Source organism: Coregonus lavaretus (assembly GCF_964263955.1).
Source record: "Coregonus lavaretus genome assembly, chromosome: 4".
NCBI classification, from domain to species: domain Eukaryota; kingdom Metazoa; phylum Chordata; class Actinopteri; order Salmoniformes; family Salmonidae; genus Coregonus; species Coregonus lavaretus.
The window spans coordinates 47,267,587-47,288,522 of record NC_139991.1 but is presented as its reverse complement, the minus strand read 5'-3'; the positions used below and the strand labels follow the sequence as shown (position 1 = coordinate 47,288,522).

The window sequence follows — 20,936 nt, the reverse complement described above, 5'->3', positions numbered from 1 at the left end:
TCCCTGGGACCAGTCAGTCTCGTAGGGAAGTAGAAAACGCACAGATCGCTTGACACAACACACTACCCAGATTGACAAACGAGCACATTGGCCTGACAGATGTTGTCTGTGGCAATATGTTAGTATTCTGCTCCCTGGTCGGCTTTTCATGCGTTTAAGCTTTGAGTGGTGAGGAAGAATTGCCCCAGAGGAATCCAGGGCTAGGGAGGGCATGGGGGATGATGATTTTCCCTGCTTGACTAGTTACAAGACTCTGGAGGGAGAAACAATATAGAGAGATGGATATCAACAAGTATGAGATACAGTGAAGACTGAGAGAGGAAGTGAGTGGGTAGATGGATTCACACACAACACAGTGGGACTATTAGTGCTTAATTTGAGCCGGATCCTGCCGGAAAAGGCAGGTGGGGTAAGTAACTGATCTTGGCACAGGTCTTGTCTTGGTAGTGGTGGTCAGCTAGTGAAGAGGTCCCTATGTAATCACATCACGTAGCTAGGCTATTCATCTCACTACTGAATTTGAAATGTGGGAAAGCCAAATAAAAGATTGATAAGAAAAGGCAATTGAGTTTGATGAAGTTTTTAAAGTCCAAAAATCCAGAGAAAGATAGTGATTCGAACCCGAAACGAGCCAGAAAACTGTCAGTGCCGGAAAAGAGGAGTGAGGGATAACTGCTCCTGATGGCGATGCTTTAGCTAGCAGCGCTGCTAATCCCGCCAGTTCAGCATCACTTCCGGCACCTCCACTAGCTAGTAGGCCTACTAGCGAGTCAGACTCAGGGGAGGGGGGGTAGAAACATATTTTCCCTTTACAAACGTAATCTGTACTGTGAAGTTAATATGAATATGCGCTTCATATTTTCACATAGGCAGCGGGCCTATATATTCTCAGATGTGTGTTCTGCTGTAGCCTACATTGAATTATTTTATTTGAAGTTATATTCCGATATTGTGATATTTGTTCTACTGCCACTTTGATGTCTTGAAAATTATATGACATTTGGGTCTTGTAAGCACCACAGCTGAATATGTGTGCATATGCCAGGTGTTCTGCAGTGACGTCTAAAAATGTTGCTGTACATTGATGTCTTGACATTTTGGCTTATAAGAAATTCGGACTTGTGTAAGCCTCATAGCTATACTCGAGTATGTGGGCATACTATAGGCTATAGCCTACGTATGGCGGGTGTTCTGCATTGACGTCTAAATTGCTTTGAATTAATCAGCACCTTGGAGAGCGCTGTCCGTTTCACCACCATAGATAGTAGGCTACTTGGCTGTTTACTCGGTCTGCTGCGCTGCTACGTTGTGTTTGTCACTTTTTTTCTCATGAGCCCCCGGATATCCCCCCCCCTCTCGCGCTCACTATGTGTTTTCCAGGACCTCCCGATTTACAAATTAAGCACTGGGGAATATGACATACATTGGCAACCTAGAAGAGGTATGGTGCATTGAGACATAATGTTACAGAGAAAATCAGCATAATGTTACAGAGAAAATCAGCATAATGTTACAGAGAAAAGCAGCATAATGTTACAGTGAAAAGCAGCATAATGTTACAGTGAAAAGCAGCATAATGTTACAGTGAAAAGCAGCATAATGTTACAGAGAAAAGCAGCATAATGTTACAGTGAAAATCAGCATAATGTTACAGTGAAAAGCATCATAATGTTACAGTGAAAAGCAGCATAATGTTACAGAGAAAATCAGCATAATGTTACAGTGAAAAGCAGCATAATGTTACAGAGAAAAGCAGCATAATGTTACTGTTACGGTCCGGCACTGTTGTTCCTGTCCCCGCTTGTTTTCCTTTCCCTTTTTCCCCTGTGTGTGTTGGTTGTGTCTGTCTCCCCCTGCTGTGCAGCCCAGTCAGAGGATCTAGGTCAGGGGGCGTGGCCATTCTCTCACAAGATCAGTTACATCCAGCTGCAGCTCATTGTCACCAATCAACCAGCAGTTATCTACCCGGGCTGGACACCTCTCCAGCGCCAGTTCGTTCCTACACCACCTGTGATCCCGTCTGTTCCTGCTGCCTGCCTGCCTGCCATTCCCACGCCGCAACCTGCTCCTCTGTTGTCTGATATCCTCGTCATCCAGCTCTCAGGACTACTGGCTCTCCACCCCACTCAGCTCCTACCCCGGCCTGAAGCTACTCCACCCTGAACTGCTTCTCTCTGCCAATACACGCTGAATAAACTACATCCTAATTCACCCTCTTTGTCCGTGTGTCCGTCTCTGCACCTGAGTCCCCCACCCAACCTAACAGAACGAACTGGCCAAACATGGACTCAGCAGAGATGCCACATGAAACAACGGGGGATGGCGTACAACGCGCCCTCCAGTCACAGGGAATGTTATTGGGACAACACGACCAACTCATCCGGTCTCTATTGGATAACAACCAGCGGTGGTTGGATCAAGTATCTCATCTCACCTCTCAGGTAGCTAACCTGGTAACACTCACTACTCTTCCTCCCTCTGCTTCTCCTCCGCCAGTGGCTCCTGGCTCGGCTTCCGCTCCTGCCCTTCGGGAACCACCTACAACCTCACCCGAACCTTTCACCGGGGACCTGAACAAATGCCGTGGTTTCCTGCTTCAGTGCCGCTTGGTGTTCCAACAGAAGCCCCTGTCTTTCTCCACGGAATCATCAAAGGTACATTACGCTCTGGGGTTACTGAGGGGCAAAGCTTTGATTTGGGCAGAAGCGGCTTGTTCTACTCAGCAGATTGCCAGCCTGTCGTTTGACGATTTTTCCTCTCAATTGAAAGTTGTGTTTGATCACCCGGACCATGCCGGGACCGCCACAAAGAGACTGTTGAAGCTACGACAGGGCAAGGGTAGCGTGGCTGAATACGCCATTGATTTTTGGACCTTGGCAGCCGATTCCAAGTGGAATGACGAAGCTCTTCAGGGAGCGTTTGTTAACGGGTTAAGTGACACGATTAAGAATGAACTAGCTGTTCGTGAAGAGCCTGCTAACCTTCATGTTCTCGTTTCCCTTGCTACACGAATAGACAACAGGCTATGGGAGAGGAGACAGGAGAGGGGCGGTTGGGTCCACACCGCAGGCGGGGCCTCCTCGCTTTCTGCAACCCGAGCAACACCACCCCTCGGACACCGCCCACACACCTCAGCGGATCCCTCCACGGAACTAGACGAGCCCATGCAGCTGGGCCGTGCTCGTCTGTCCCCTGCCGAAAAGGAACGGCGCATGCGGGTTGGTGAGTGCATGTACTGTGGGGACCGCACTCATTTCCTGATTAACTGTCCGGTTCGCCCAAAAGACAAAGCTTGCAGGTAAAAGTGGGCGTACTTGCGAGTGCTACACCTGACTCAATGCCCACAGCACCCCGTCTAGTTATCCCAGCTACAGTCCAGTTCAGGAATCTGTCCCTCCCATTAGCTGCTCTCATTGACTCTGGTGCTGAGGATAGTTTCCTTGACGTTAACCTGGTCACTCAGGCTGAGATCCCTGTTAAGCCCCTGCCTAAGCCTATAACAGTAACCGCTATAGACGGCCGTCAGTTTGCCAACATCACCCACCAAACTGTCCCCGTTTCTCTCATGCTGTCCGGCAATCACAAAGAAACCATCCAGTTTAAAGTAGTTTCCTCCTCGGCCTCCCCCCTTATCCTCGGTTTCCCTTGGCTTAGCCTTCACAACCCCCATATTGACTGGCAAAACCACAAGATACACAGTTGGAGCACTCACTGCCATTCTGCTTGCCTTGGGTCGGCTATTCCGCCCTCGGTAGGTTCCCCTGCTTCCCCTGTCAAAACCCCAGACCTCTCTTCAGTCCCTGAGGAGTACTTGGACCTGGCCGAGGTATTCAGTAAGTCCAAGGCACTTTCACTACCACCTCATAGGCCATACGATTGCGCTATTGAGTTACTGCCTGGAGCCCCTTTGCCGTCCAGTCGGCTTTTCAATCTGTCCCGTCCTGAGAGAGAAGCTATGGAAACCTACATAGGCGACTCCCTAGCCTCTGGCATCATTCGTCCCTCATCTTCCGCTGTTGGTGCTGGGTTTTTTTTTGTAGAGAAGAAGGACAAAACATTACGACCCTGCATTGACTACAGAGGACTAAATAACATCACAGTCAGAAATACATACCCCCTGCCTCTCATCAACTCAGCCTTTGAACCCCTTCATGGTGCCACCGTGTTTACCAAACTCGACCTGCGTAACGCTTACCACCTCGTTAGGATCAGGCAGGGAGACGAATGGAAAACTGGGTTCAATACCCCTCTCGGACACTTTGAATACCTAGTCATGCCATTCGGTCACACCAACGCCCCAGCAGTGTTTCAGGCCATGGTTAACGATGTGTTGAGGGATTTTCTACACCGTTTTGTGTTTGTCTATTTGGATGACATTCTAATATTCTCTAAGTCACAGGATGAACACGTCTCCCACGTCCGTCTGGTCCTCCAACGCCTCCTGGAAAATAAACTGTATGTGAAAGCAGAAAAATGTGAGTTCCACCGGCAGTCCGTCCCCTTTTTGGGCTTTATTATCGAGCGGGGACAAGTGTCACCAGACCCTGACAAGATCAGAGCGGTTGTGGAGTGGCCCACACCCACGTCTCGGAAGCAGCTACAACGCTTCCTGGGCTTCGCCAACTTCTACCGCCGCTTCATCAGGGGTTTCAGCCGAGTGGTTGCCCCCCTGACCAAGCTCACCTCCCCAAAGGTGCCATTCCTGTGGACGCCTGAGGCCGAGTCAGCCGTGAGTACATTGAAGGAACTGTTCACCACCTCACCTGTTCTTATTCATCCAGACACTAGTTTGCAGTTTATTGTGGAAGTGGACGCCTCTGATTCGGGGGTGGGGGCTGTCCTGTCACAACGTTCCCCCACGGACCAGAAGCTCCATCCTGTGGCCTTTTTCTCCAGGAGATTGACCCCTGCTGAGAAGAACTACGACGTGGGTAACCGGGAGTTGCTTGCTGTCAAGTTGGCGTTGGAGGAGTGGAGGCACTGGCTAGACGGAGCAGAGCAACCCTTCATAGTCTGGACAGACCACAAGAACCTGGCTTACATCCAGTCATCCAAGAGGCTAAACTCCCGTCAGGCCAGATGGGCTCTGTTCTTCAGCAGGTTCAAGTTTATTTTAACATATCGTCCTGGCACACGTAATGTCAAGCCTGATGCTCTCTCTCGCCAGTTTACAGACAATGAAGACTCCAGCAATCCTGAACCTGTTCTGCCCGCTTCCTGTTTGGTGGCGGCTGTTCACTGGGAAATCGAGTCCCTCGTCCGATCGGCACAAGAGTCGGAACCTGGACCGGCCGATGGCCCCCCCGACCTTCTCTATGTTCCCGCAGCCGTGCGGCCGCAAGTGCTCAACTGGGTCCACACCTCGCGCTTCTCCTGCCACCCTGGTATGAACCGTACACTGTCGCTACTGAAGAGGCACTTTTGGTGGCCATCCGTCGAGACTGACGTCCGGGAGTACGTGGCGGCCTGTTCCATCTGTGCCCAAAATAAGGCTTCCCACCGGGCTCCTTCGGGCCTGCTGCGGCCTCTCCCAGTCCCGAGTCGTCCTTGGTCTCACGTGGCCTTGGACTTCGTCACTGGACTTCCTATGTCTGAGGGTAATGACACCATACTCACCATCGTGGACAGATTCTCTAAATCTGCCCATTTTGTTGCATTACCAAAATTACCGTCTGCCAGTGAGACAGCCGACCTCTTTGTCTTACATGTATTCCGTCCCCATGGAATACCTGTGGACATAGTGTCCGATAGAGGTCCACAGTTCATTTCTCGGGTATGGAAGGAGTTTTGTTCTGCTCTGGGTGCCTCTGTCAGTCTCTCATCAGGTTTCCATCCCCAGTCCAATGGCCAGACTGAGAGGACCAATCAGGACCTGGAGGCTGCTCTACGCTGTGTGACATCCCAGAACCCGTCCACCTGGGCCAAACACCTCCCGTGGGTCGAATATGCCCACAATTCCCTCACCTCATATGCCACCGGCCTTTCACCATTTGAGGCGGCTTTGGGGTACCAACCGCCATTGTTCCCGTCTCAGGAAAAGGAGTTAACCGTCCCGTCAGTTCAGGATAACCTTCGTCGCTGCCGCAAGGTGTGGGTGGACACCCGTGAGGCCCTTCTACGGACAGCAGAGCGCAACAAGAGAGTGGCGGACAGGCACAGGGTAGTCGCTCCCCAGTTCCAGCCTGGTCAGCGAGTCTGGCTCTCCTCCAGCAACATCCCCCTGCGCACTGACTCCCGTAAGCTGTCGCCCCGGTATTTGGGTCCTTTCGAGATCGACTCCATCATCAACCCTTCGGCTGTTCGGTTGAAGCTTCCCCAGGCCATGAGAGTCCATCCTACATTTCACGTGTCCCAGCTGAAGCTGGTCTCCTCCAGCCCTTTGTGTCCGCCTGTGGATCCCCCTCCGCCACCGCGTATTATTGACGACCATCCAGCCTACACGGTGCGGAGACTGCTGGACGTCCGGAGGCGTGGAAGAGGGCTTCAGTACCTGGTGGACTGGGAGGGATACGGTCCCGAGGAGAGGTCCTGGATTCCCCGACGGTTTATACTGGATCCGCAGCTGGTGGCTGATTTCCATAGGGACAAGCCGGGTGGGTCGCCGGGTGGCGCCCGTTGAGGGGGGGGTACTGTTACGGTCCGGCACTGTTGTTCCTGTCCCCGCTTGTTTTCCTTTCCCTTTTTCCCCTGTGTGTGTTGGTTGTGTCTGTCTCCCCCTGCTGTGCAGCCCAGTCAGAGGATCTAGGTCAGGGGGCGTGGCCATTCTCTCACAAGATCAGTTACATCCAGCTGCAGCTCATTGTCACCAATCAACCAGCAGTTATCTACCCGGGCTGGACACCTCTCCAGCGCCAGTTCGTTCCTACACCACCTGTGATCCCGTCTGTTCCTGCTGCCTGCCTGCCTGCCATTCCCACGCCGCAACCTGCTCCTCTGTTGTCTGATATCCTCGTCATCCAGCTCTCAGGACTACTGGCTCTCCACCCCACTCAGCTCCTACCCCGGCCTGAAGCTACTCCACCCTGAACTGCTTCTCTCTGCCAATACACGCTGAATAAACTACATCCTAATTCACCCTCTTTGTCCGTGTGTCCGTCTCTGCACCTGAGTCCCCCACCCAACCTAACAGTTACAGAGAAAATCAGCATAATGTTACAGAGAAAAGCAGCATAATGTACAGTGAAAAGCAGTATAATGTTACAGAGAAAAGCAGCATAATGTTACAGTGAAAAGCAGCATAATGTTACAGAGAAAAGCAGCATAATGTTACAGTGAAAAGCAACAATGTTACATAGAAAATCAGCATAATGTTACAGAGAAAAGCAACATAATGTTACAGAGAAAAGCAGCATAATGTTACAGAGAAAATCAGCATAATGTTACAGAGAAAAGCAGTATAATGTTACAGTGAAAAGCAGCATAATGTTACAGAGAAAAGCACAAACCTCGTTATCTTTTCTTAGGAATTCCTAGTTTCCAGTAATTGATTAATTTCAACACGAAGTGGATATGAATGTAAACACATGAACATAAAAGCTGTTGTACTGTACATGTAGTAAATAGAGAAGCCTTTGTTTGTGTGTCTCTACTTCTGTTGTTGTAGTAAATAGAGGTGTGTTGTGTTGTTGTCTCTAGGACTGAATGTTCTAGCTGTGTGTTCTACTGTGTGTATTGTGTGGCGTTGTGTTGCAGGACTGTGTGTTCTAGATGTGTTCTGCTGTGTGTTGTCAGGACTGGGCCTTGGAGGAGTACAGCGGGGGGTGTCCTGTTAATGTCATGGCACCAGGGATGCTGACATATTACCACCACAGCCTCCGCAGGCCCTGTGGCAGGTAATAAACCCTGCTAACTGCTAAACTGCTACTGTTCTAAACCTCCCCTCTAGTTCCCTCCATCCCTCCTCTTCATCTGCATCATTCTACCTGCACGTAACACCACTGACATATCTACCCTGTCTATATTTACCAATGAAAGCTATTACACCCTACTCCTTCACCACACACATCTTGTCTGTTCTCTTTCCTTCCACCAGAACACACACACACACACACAATCAGCCTCTGTAACCACCATATGGCCCCATAACAAACCAGCACCAGCACCAGCACCCGCTAACCCCTGAGCAACGACCTCAACTAACAAAAAGGAGAACAATATGAGTGATTACATTCGTCGAGGCCCAAGGAAAATGGACGCAGGGTCGGAGGGGACATCACTTTCTTGGGAAACGGTCAAATGATCCATTTGTAATGGCCTGTTAGGAGATGCACACAGCTGAACGGATGCTCATCCATGGACAAGAGAGAATGAGAGAGAAAAGGATGAAAAGAGGGGGAAAGAGAGGGGGAGATAGTGAAAGAGGGATGAGAGAGAGAGAAAGATAGATGTAGAGAGAAAGAGCCCACATGAAAAAAGACTACAGTTTACTATAGAATACTACAGTATTTACTTTAGAATTCTATAGTAAACTGTAGTATACTGTAGAATACTATACTACACATTGTAGTATCCCTCGATCAGGTGTAGTACTTATTATAGAATGTTGTAGTATACTACACTAAATACTACAGTATTATCTGCAAAAACACTACAGTCCGCAAAAACACTACACTTTTTAAACTATATTAAATACCACAGTATTCAATTTGCATACTGTATACCCTGCCCATTCCCCTACCCCATATCGCAATTTGTGCCACCCGTAATTGAAACCTACATGCCAAGTATAGACCATACAGTGCATTCGGAAAGTATTCAGATCCCTTGACTTTTTCCACATTTTGTTACGTTACAGACTTATTCTAAAATGGATTAAATTGTTTTTTTCCCCCCTCATCAATGTACACACAATACCCCGTAATGACAAAACAAAAACAAAAAAATGTTTTTTTGTGCAAATGTATTCTAAATAAAGAAAACAGAAATATACATTTACATACTTTCTTGAAGAACCTTTGGCAGCGATTACAGCCTTGAGTCTTCTTGGGTATGACGCTACAAGGTTGGCACACCTGTATTTAGAGAGTTTCTCCCAATCTCCTCTGCAGATCCTCTCAAGCTCTGCCAGGTTGGATGGGGAGCGTCACTGCACAGTTTCTTTCAGGTCTCTCCAGAGATGTTCGATTGGGTTCAAGTGCGGGCTCTGGCTGGGCCACTCAAGGACATTCAGAGACTTGTCCCGAAGCCACTCCTGCGTTGTCTTGGCTGTGTGCTTAGGGTCGTTTTCCTATTGGAAGGTGAACCTTTGCCCCAATCTGAGGTCCTGAGTGCTCTGGAGCAGGTTTTCATCAAGGATCTCTCTGTACTTTGCCCCGTTCATCTTTCCTTCGATCCTGACTAGTCTCCCAGTCCCTGCTGCTGAAAAACATCCCCACAGCATGATGCTGCCACCACCATGCATCATCGTAGGGATGGTGCCAGGTTTCCTCCAGACGTGACGCTTGGCATTCAGGCCAAAGAGTTCAATCTTGGTTTCATCAGACCAGAGAATCTTGTTTCTCATGGTCTGAGAGTCCTTTAGGTGCCTTTTGGCAAACTCCAAGCAGGCTGTCATGTGTCTTTTACTGAGGAGTGGCTTCCGTCTGGCCACTCTCTACCATAAAGGCCTGATTGGTGGAGTGCTGCAGAGATGGTTGTCCTTTTGGAAGATTCTCCCATCACCACAGAGGAACTCTGGAGCTCTGTCAGAGTGACCATCGGGTTCTTGGTCACCTCCCTGACCAAGGCCCTTCTCCCCCGATTGCTCAGTTTAGCTGGGCGGCCAGCTCTAAGAAGAGTGTTGTTAGTTCCAAACTTCTTCCATTTAAGAATGATGGAGGCCATTGTGTTCTTGGGGACCTTCAATGCTGTAGACATTTTTTGGTACCCTTCCCCAGATCTGTGCCTCAACACAATTCTGTCTCTGAGCTCTACGGACAATTCCTCGACGTCAATGGCTTGTTTCTTTCTCTGACATGCACTGTCAACTGTGAGACCTTATATAGACAGGTTTGTGCCTTTCCAAAACATGTCCAATCAATTGAATTTACCACAGGTGGACTCCAATCAAGTTGTAGAAACATCTCAAGGATGATCAATGGAAACAGGATGCACCTGAGTTCAATTTCAAGTCTCATAGCAAACAATCTGAATACTTATGTAAGTAAGGTATTTTTTTGTTTGTTTTTTATACATTTCCAAAAACATTCTAAAAACCTGTTTTTGCTTTGTCATTATGGGGTATTGTGTGTAGATTAGTTAGGCATATGTTTAATTTAATCAATTTTAGAATAAGGCTGTAAAGTAACAAAATATGGAAAAAGTCAAGGGGTCTGAGTACTTTCCGAATGCACTGTATATTGTGTTCCATACAGGTTATGGAAAAGAGCAGAAGCGCTGAACTATCTGACCTACCTACCTACATACTGTACCTACCTACCTACCTACCTGACTACAGGCTATGGAAAATATTTCTCCACTCAAGGAAAAAGACTCCACTTCAAACATAATAAACAAAAACACTATAGTAAATATTACAGTATACTACAATCGGCAAAAGCACTACATTGATTACTATATTATATACTAGTTTTCTTTTACTACAGTATTTATACAATAGTTAACTGTAAATACTACACTATACTACAGTAAACACTGCAGTGAATACTAGAGTAAAGTTTGCAAAAACGCTACAGTGAACACTATAGTATTTGTACTATAGATAGTATTTAGACTATATTATACACTTTTTCTTTCTAGGGCTGTTGTGGTGACTGTATTACTGCCACATGGCAGTCATGAGTCATGACCGCAGTACAATTCCATATGACCGTTGAGTTGCGGTAACCTCCTTTTATGCACTCTAGACATGCTTTGGTAGTACTGAACTTGCTAACTACCATCAGGTCCTAATCGCCTAGTGCTTAGGGCTCTATTGTCCCTATAACCACTCTGACATCAATACAAATGCAATTCAAAATCACATCAAACACTTATCATCAAAACAGTAGGCTTATTGTACTTTTATAACTCACCTCACTGTGATGATCAATTTGAAGAAAGAAGTTCAACAGCAGATTGAAACAGTGTAAAACATGGTTGTTGTGGATGTTGTTTCAAAGCCTAACACAACTCCGCTTTGTGTTATGCAAAAGAACAGCCCTTAGCCATGGTATATTGGCCATATACCACAAACCTCCGAGGTGCCTTATTGCTATTATTGCTATTATAGAATTATTACTATTATAAACCGCCTCGTGCCTTATTGCTTAAGTATACTATAGTGTTTTTTCATGTGGGAAAGGAAAAGACAGAGAGAGAAAGGGATGGAGAGAGAAAAAGAGGGATGAAGAAAAATTAAAGCGAGAGAGAGAGATGGCTAAAGGAAGACTGAGACGTTCAAGCAGGTAATGCATTTCTATAATGGCATTAAGTCCGTGGGGACCATGGGAAGCTCATTACGTAAGGTCACCACTGGGCTGCAGCAGCGTTATCCATAATGTGAAATGGAACCTCAAGGAGATGATCTGACCTTGGCATTCATCCAGCACATATATGCAAGCAGGAATGCCCATATAGAACCCAACAGAATCTGTGGATTACCCAAACCTCCCATATCTCTCATCCAGACCCATAAGGTGCTATAAGATCACTGCATAATTAGGGGAGATTTTAAATAATGTAAGACCCTAACCAGTGGGTGTTTGTTATTGTGCTGGACAAACTCTTGTTCTACCCTTCATTATAACTGTGTGCCACTATCTCTCCCGAGAAACCCTTCTCACGCCAGAACGCCTGCAGCAGAGACAGGAGAGGAGAGAGAGAGAGAGAGAGAGAGAGAGAGAGAGAGAGAGAGAGAGAGAGAGAGAGAGAGAGAGAGAGAGAGAGAGAGAGAGAGAGAGAGAGAGAGAGAGAGAGAGAGAGAGAGAGAGAGAGAGAGAGAGAGAGAGAGAGAGAGAGAGAGAGACCCATACAGTTGGTGAAAGGCACTGTGGGTAAAGTGACCCAAGGGGTTCAGGCATAGGTAGGCATAGGTAAGCCTACGCATCCATAATGCATGCAGAGTAAACACTGTGCACAGAAAACAGCCTCTTTTAACCATGAGAAATAACACATTCATCCCAAAAACAATCCTTCAAAAAAATATATCTGCTAGAACATCTGGACATTGTTTTTATTTATAGATGTTGAGAGTCAGTGAAAAAGCTGCAAGTCTTGTGTTTTTTCTTCAGAGTCGTGTAATAGTACCTAATTACATTTTAGATCGGAGTGTTCTACTACAGACTCTCTATTAGCAAAGGTTTGGAGTAAGGTGCCCTTTAATTGACAAGGGTTTAATATTGCAACACTCCATTTCTTCTAGAGCTTAGAAAAAAAAACACTCCCAAATGCCTTTGTTTGTGAAGTGTTAATATCTCAATCAGAAGTAAAGAACCCATGTTCAAATCAAATGAAATCAAATTGTATTGGCCACATGCGCCGAATACAACAGGTGCAGACATTACAGTGACATTCTTATTTACAGCCCTTAACCAACAGTGCATTTATTTTTTATAAAAAAGTAAAATAAAACAACAACAAAAAAGTGTTGAGAAAAAAAGAGCAGAAGTAAAATAAAATAACAGTAGGGAGGCTATATATACAGGGAGGTACCGGTGCAGAGTCAATGTGCGGGGGCACCGGCTAGTTGAGGTAGTTGAAGTAATATGTACATGTGGGTAGAGTTAAAGTGACTATGCGTAAATTATTAACAGAGTAGCAGCAGCGTAAAAAGATGGGGTGGGGGGGCAGTGCAAATAGTCCGGGTAGCCATAATTAGCTGTTCAGGAGTGTTATGGCTTGGGGGTAGAAGCTGTTGAGAAGTCTTTTGGACCTAGACTTGGCACTCTGGTACCGCTTGCCGTGCGGTAGCAGAGAGAACAGTCTATGACTAGGGTGGCTGGAGTCTTTGACAATTTTGAGGGCCTTCCTCTGACACCGCCTGGTATAGAGGTCCTGGATGGCAGGAAGCTTGGCCCCAGTGATGTACTGGGCCGTACGCACTACCCTCTGTAGTGCCTTGCGGTTGGAGGCCGAACAGTTGCCATACCAGGCGGTGATGCAACCAGTCAGGATGCTCTCGATGGTGCAGCTGTAGAGTTTTGGTCCAAACACACCAAGACAGTCGTGAAGAGGGCACAACAAAGCCTATTCCCCCTCAGGACACTGAAAAGATTTGGCATGGGTCCTCAGATCCTCAAAAAATTCTACAGCTGCACCATCAAGAGCATCCTGACTGGTTGCATCACTGCCTGGTATGGCAACTGCTTGGCCTCCGACCGCAAGGCACTACAGAGGGTAGTGCGTACGGCCCAGTACATCACTGGGGCCAAGCTTCCTGCCATCCAGGACCTCTATACCAGGCGGTGTCAGAGGAAGGCCCTCAAAATTGTCAAAGACTCCAGCCACCCTAGTCATAGACTGTTCTCTCTGCTACCGCACGGCAAGCGGTACCGGAGTGCCAAGTCTAGGTCCAAAAGACTTCTCAACAGCTTCTACCCCCAAGCCATAAGACTCCTGAACAGCTAATCATGGCTACCCGGACTACTGTGGTCCTCTGTAGCTCAGCTGGTAGAGCACGGCGCTTGTAACGCCAAGGTAGTGGGTTCGATCCCCGGGACCCCATACACAAAAAAAACATGTATGCACGCATGACTGTAAGTCGCTTTGGATAAAAGCATCTGCTAAATGGCATATTAAATTATTATATTATTTGCACTGCCCCCCCCACCCCATCCTTTTACGCTGCTGCTACTCTGTTAATTATTTATGCATAGTCACTTTAGCTCTACCCACATGTACATATTACTTCAACTACCTCAACTATCCGGTGCCCCGCACATGGACTCTGCACCGGTACCCCCCTGTATATATAGCCTCCCTACTGTTATTTTATTTTACTTCTGCTCTTTTTTTCTCAACACTTTTTTTGTTGTTGTTTTATTTTTTATTTTTTGTTAAAAATAAATGCACTGTTGGTTAAGGGCTGTAAGTAAGCATTTCACTGTAATGTCTGCACCTGTTGTATTCAGCACATGTGGCCAATACAATTTGATTTGATTTGATTTGTTATCCTGGCACCACACGGCCAGGTCTCTGACCTCCTCCCTATAGGCTGTCTCATCGTTGTCGGTGATCAGGCTTACCACTGTTGTGTCGGCAAACTTAATGATGGTGTTGGAGTCTTGCCTGGCCATGCAGTCATGGGTGAACAGGGAGTACAGGAGGGGACTGAGCACGCACCCCTGAGGGGCCCCCGTGTTGAGGATCAGTGTGGCAGATGTGTTGTTACCTACCCTTACCACCTGGGGGTGGCCCGTCAGGAAGTCCAGGATCCAGTTGCAGAGGGAGGTGTTTAGTCCCAGGATCCTTAGCTTAGTGATGAGCTTTGAGGGCACTATGGTGTTGAATGCTGAGCTGTAGTCAATGAATAGCATTCTCACGTAGGTGTTCCTCTTGTCCAGGTGGGAAAGGGCAGTGTGGAGTGCAATAGAGATTGCATCATCTGTGGATCTGTTGGGGCGGTATGCAAATTGGAGTGGGTCTAGGGTTTCTGGGATAATGGTGTTGATGTGAGCCATGACCAGCCTTTCAAAGCACTTCATGGCTACAGACGTCAGTGCTACGGGTCGGTAGTCATTTAGGCAGGTTATCTTAGTGTCCTTGGGCACGGGGACTATGGTGGTCTGCTTGAAACATGTTGGTATTACAGACTCAGTCAGGGACATGTTGAAAATGTTAGTGAAGACACTTGCCAGTTGGTCAGCACATGCTCGGAGTACACGTCCTGGTAATCCGTCTGGCCCTGCGGCCTTGTGAATGTTGACCTGCTTAAAAGTCTTACTCACATCGGCTACGGAGAGCGTGATCACATAGTCATCTGGAACAGCTGGTGCTCTCATGCATGCTTCAATATTGCTTGCCTCGAAGCGAGCATAGAAGTGGTTTAGCTCGTCTGGAAGTCTTGTGTCACTGGGCAGCTCGCGGCTGTGCTTCCCTTTGTAGTCTGTAATAGTTTTCAAGCCCTGCCACATCTGACGAGCGTCAGAGCCGGTGTAGTCCGATTCAATCTTAGTCCTGTATTGACTCTTTGCCTGTTTGATGGTTCGTCGGAGGGCATAGCGGGATTTCTTATAAGCGTCCGGGTTAGAGTCCCGCTCCTTGAAATCGGCAGCTCTACCCTTTAGCTCAGTGCGGATGTTTCCTGTAATCCATGGCTTCTGGTTGGGGTATGTACGTACGGTCACTGTGGGGACGACATCATCGATGCACTTATTGATGAAGCCAGTGACTGATGTGATGTACTCCTCAATGCTATCTGAAGAATCCCGGAACATGTTCCAGTCTGTGCTAGCAAAACAGTCCTGTAGGTTAGTATCTGCGTCATCTGACCACTTTTTTTATTAACCGAGTCACTGGTGCTTCCTGCTTTAGTTTTTGCTTATAAGCAGGAATCAGGAGGATAGCGTTATGGTCAGATTTGCCAAATGGAGGGCGAGGGAGAGCTTTGTATGCGTCTCTGTGTGTGGAGTAAAGGTGGTCTAGAGTTTTTTTTCCTCTGGTTGCACATTTAACATGCTGGTAGAAATCAGGTAGAACGGATTTAAGTTTCCTTTCATTAAAGTCCCCGGCCACTAGGAGCGCTGCCTCTGGATGAGCGTTTTCCTGTTGACTTATGGCCTTATACAGCTCATTCAGTGCAATCTTAATGCCAGCATTGGTTTGTGGTGGTAAATAGACAGCTATGAAAAATATAGATGAAAACTCTCTTGGTAAATAGTGTGGTCTACAGCTTATCATAAGATACTCTACCTCAGGCGAGAAAAACCTTGAGACTTCCTTAGTATTTGATTTTGTGCACCAGCTGTTGTTTACAAATATACACAGACTGCCACCCCTTGTCTTACCGGAGTCAGCTGTTCTATCCTGCCGATGTAGCGTAAAGCCCGCTAGCTGTATGTTGTCCATGTCGTCGTTCAGCCACGACTCGGTGAAACATAAGATATTACAGTTTGATTGTCCCGTTGGTAGGATAACCATAATCTTAGGTCATCCAATTTATTCTCAAATGATTGAAGATTGGCTAATAGAATTGATGGGAGAGGCAGTTTACTTGCTCGCCGTCGGATCCTTACAAGGCACCCCGACCTACGTCCACGATATCTCCGTCTCTTTCTCATGCGAATGACGGGGATTTGGGCCTTGTCGGGTGTCTGTAGGATATCCTTCGTGGCCGCCTCGTTGAAGAAAAAATAGTCGTCCAATACGAGGTGAGTAATCGCTGTCCTGATATCCAGAAGCTCTTTTTGGTTATAAGAGACAATGGCAGAAACATTATGTACACAATAAATTACAAATAACGCGGAAAAACACACATAATAGTACAATTGGTTAGAGGGCTGTAAAACGGCAGCCATCTTCTCCGGCGCCTCTACTCATGTTGTCCTGTTTGGAGCAAATTATTAGTGCAGGTGTCATTTCTCATAATCTTTCACTCTGATGTCATAGATAATCACCCCTGCTTGTCAGGAAGCAAATACATTGTACTCTCATCATTGAAATCTGTTCCTATTTAGCATTGACAGGCAATGAAATAAGCATGATAAACATTTCAGTGTGAAGACAGCTGGCAGGGAGTGATAACTGTGAATGCGGATGATTCCATACTCTACATGTCAGCACCCAAAGCCAGTGAGCTCACTGCAATTCTAAATCAGGAGTTACAGTCAGTATCAGAATGGGTGATTAATAATAAACTGGTCTTAAATACATCCACAACTATTAGCATTGTAGCTACACTATATATACAAAAGTATGTGGACACCCCTTCAAATTAGTGGATTTGGCTATTTCAGCCACACCCGTTGCTGACAGGTGTATGAAATCGAGCACACAGCCATGCAATCTCCATAGCCAAACGTTGGCAGTAGAATGGCCTTACTGAAGAGCTCAGTGACTTTCAACGTGGCACCATCATAGGATGCCACCTTTCCAACAAGTCAGTTCGTCAAATTGTCTGTTATAAAAATTTAAATAAATCAACTGTACTAGTTGTTCAGGCTCTGGTCTTGTCCCATCTTGATTACTGTCTGGTAATATGGTCAAGTGCAGCAAAGAAAAACCTAGAAAAGCTGCAGCTGGCTCAAAACAGAGCAACATGGCTTTAACTGCATGCCAGTATTTCCTGATTGAGGGTTGACGAGAGATTAACTGCTTCTCTTCTAGTTTTTATGACAAATATTACTGTGATGAAAATTCCAGATTGTCTACATAATCAAATAACATTAATCTCAGACACACATACATACTGTACCCCACAAGACATGCCACTAGGGGTCTCTTCACAGTCCCCAAGTCCATAACGAATTCACGGCAACACATGGAACTCCTTTCCAGCTCCAATTACTCAAGCAACAGCAAAAAAGATTCAACAAAATCTAATGGAACAGCAGGGACTGTGAGGGGACACACACACACACAGACACACTCTAACACACACATGATTTTTTGGGGGTTGTAGTGTTTGTATTGTTATTTCATTTTTTTGTTGTATTGTTTGTATATTGTTGTATTTTACATTTGTGTGACGGTCCTCGTCTGTGAGTGTATCAGTGTTTTGTTACTTGTCATGTTTTGTGTTTTTTTGTGGATCCCAGGAAGAATAGCTGCTGCTTCTGCAAAAGCCAATGGGGATCCAAATAAACAAATAAAATGAACTCTCCTTCTCAGGATCCACTGGGCCGGCACGGAGACGGCCACCCAGTGGTGTGGCTACATGGATGGGGCAATTCAGTCAGGTCAGAGGGCAGCCCTGGAGGTCCTAGCCAAGCTGTGCCCTTTCAGCCTGACACAAGAGGAGCAGGAGGCTGTGCAGGCTGCCCAGAACCAGAACCATGAGTCTGGACCATGCCAACCCATACCTTCCACATCCCATCTCCGTAGGGCTCTGATCATCATAACGCTCATGGCCACTGCTGTACTATTGGCTCAGCCACAGCTCCACCGAGACTGGATTGGACAGGCTCGGCAGGTAGTGCTGCGGAGGTTTGCTTTGTGGCAGTAAAAAATGCTGTTGTGTTGACAAAACATCCACTTGAGAGGGAAATGCCACCGTTCACAGATATGTAAAGATGTTTAATACGATTGAATTATCTGTGACATACAGTACGGTAAACACTCTGTTTGTCGAGTGGACATTTTTCATTTAAAGAAATGTATTGCTTGTACGGTATAATGGGTATAATATGGTGGTGTTGGTGGTGGTGGTGGTGGTGGGGTGGGGGGGGTGGGGGGGGACTATACAGAAAAACAACTTTTAGTTTTGACTGCATTGTACTGTAAGTAAATGAAATTATATGTAAAGGTTTTTATATATGAACATTCCCTACAGTCGTATTAAGCCATTCAGGGCAGTCAGAAAGTGTTCATATCCCTTGACTTTTTCCACATTTTGTTGTGTTACAAAGTGGGATTAAAATTGATTTAATTGTCATTTTTTTGTCAACGATCTACACAAAATACTCTGTAATGTGAAATTGGAAGAAAAATTACAACATTTCTAAAAAATATATGTAAAACACTAATACACTGGGGGAAAAAAGTATTTAGTCAGCCACCAATTGTGCAAGTTCTCCCACTTAAAAAGATGAGAGAGCCCTGTAATTTTCATCATACGTACACGTCAACTATGACAGACAAATTGAGGGGAAAAAATCCAGAAAATCACATTGTAGGATTTTTAATGAATTTATTTGCAAATTATGGTGGAAAATAAGTATTTGGTCACCTACAAACAAGCAAGATTTCTGGCTCTCACAGACCTGTAACTTCTTCTTTAAGAGGCTCCTCTGTCCTCCACTCGTTACCTGTATTAATGGCACCTGTTTGAACTTGTTATCAGTATAAAAGACACCTGTCCACAACCTCAAACAGTCACACTCCAAACTCCACTATGGCCATGACCAAAGAGCTGTCAAAGGACACCAGAAACAAAATTGTAGACCTGCACCAGGCTGGGAAGACTGAATCTGCAATAGGTAAGCAGCTTGGTTTGAAGAAATCAACAGTGGGAGCAATTATTAGGAAATGGAAGACATACAAGACCACTGATAATCTCCCTCGATCTGGGGCTCCACGCAAGATCTCACCCCGTGGGGTCAAAATGATCACAAGAACGGTGAGCAAAAATCCCAGAACCACACGGTGGGACCTAGTGAATGACCTGCAGAGAGCTGGGACCAAAGTAACAAAGCCTACCATCAGTAACACACTACGCCGCCAGGGACTCAAATCCTGCTTAAGCCAGTACAGGTCCAGGCCCGTCTGAAGTTTGCTAGAGTGCATTTGGATGATCCAGAAGAGGATTGGGAGAATGTCATATGGTCAGATGAAACCAAAATATAACTTTTTGGTAAAAACTCAACTCGTCGTGTTTGGAGGACAAAGAATGCTGAGTTGCATCCAAAGAACACCATACCTACTGTGAAGCATGGGGGTGGAAACATCATTCTTTGGGGCTGTTTTTCTGCAAAGGGACCAGGACGACTGATCCGTGTAAAGGAAAGAATGAATGGGGCCATGTATCGTAAGATTTTGAGTGAAAACCTCCTTCCATCAGCAAGGGCATTGAAGATGAAACGTGGCTGGGTCTTTCAGCATGACAATGATCCCAAACACACCGCCCGGGCAACGAAGGAGTGGCTTCGTATGAAGCATTTCAAGGTCCTGGAGTGGCCTAGCCAGTCTCCAGATCTCAACCCCATAGAAAATCTTTGGAGGGAGTTGAAAGTCCGTGTTGCCCAGCGACAGCCCCAAAACATCACTGCTCTAGAGGAGATCTGCATGGAGGAATGGGCCAAAATACCAGCAACAGTGTGTGAAAACCTTGTGAAGACTTACAGAAAACGTTTGACCTGTGTCATTGCCAACAAAGGGTATATAACTTTTGTTATTGACCAAATACTTATTTTCCACCATAATTTGCAAATAAATTCATAAAAAATCCTACAATGTGATTTTCTGGAAAAAAAATTCTCATTTTGTCTGTCATAGTTGACGTGTACCTATGATAAAAATTACAGGCCTCTCTCATCTTTTTAAGTGGGAGAACTTGCACAATTGGTGGCTGACTAAATACTTTTTCCCCCCACTGTATATCTTCATTACATCAGTATTCAACCCCCTGAGTCAATACATGTTAGAATCACCTTTGGCGGTGATTACAGCTGTGAGTCTTTCTGCGTAAATCTCTAACAGCTTTCCACACCTGGATTGTGCAATATTTTCCCATTATCCTTTTAAAAATACTTCAAGCTCAGTCAAATTGGTTATTGATCATTGCTAGACAACCATTTTCACGTCTTGCCATAGATTTTCAAGCAGATTTAAGTCAAAACTGTAACTCGGCCACTCGGGAACATTCACTGTCTTCTTGGTAAGCCACTCCAGTGTAGATTTGGCCTTGTGTTTTAGGTTATTATCCTGCTGAAAGGTGAATTAATCTCCCAGTGTTTGGTGGAAAGCAGACTGAACCAGGTTTTCCTGTAAGATTTTGCCTCTGCTGTTCCATTGCATAAATGTTTTATCCTGAAAAACTCCCCAGTCCTTAACGATTACAAGCATACCCATACCATAATGCAGTCACCACTATGCTTGAAAATATAAAGAGTGGTACTCAGCAATGAGTTGTATTGGCTTGAAAATATGGAGAGTGGTACTCTGTAATGTGTTGTATTGGATTTGCCCCCAACATAACACTTTTCATTCAGGACAAAAAGTTAATTGCTTTGCCACATATTTTTCAGTATTACTTTAGTGCCTTGTTGCAAACAGCATGCATGTTTTGGAATATTTTGTATTATGTAAAGGCTTCTTTCTTTTCACTCTGTCAATTCGATTATTATTGTGGAGTAACTACAATG

At 46.0% G+C, this 20,936-nt stretch overlaps 1 protein-coding gene across 3 annotated transcripts in view; it reads left to right on the top strand.

Annotated features, from left to right (window-relative positions):
- Nucleotides 1-18,261, top strand: part of LOC311127962 (putative flavin-containing monoamine oxidase A) — a 45,657-nt gene extending 27,396 nt beyond the window's left edge. For all 3 annotated transcript variants that reach the window (XM_084159868.1, XM_084159867.1, XM_084159866.1), the window contains 2 exons: nt 7,732-7,832; nt 17,746-18,261. In XM_084159868.1, the coding sequence (XP_084015994.1) occupies nt 7,732-7,832; nt 17,746-18,079 (435 nt within the window). In that variant the 3' untranslated portion in view covers nt 18,080-18,261. The remainder of the gene's footprint in view (nt 1-7,731; nt 7,833-17,745) is intronic.
- The last annotated feature ends 2,675 nt before the right edge of the window (nt 18,262-20,936 follow it).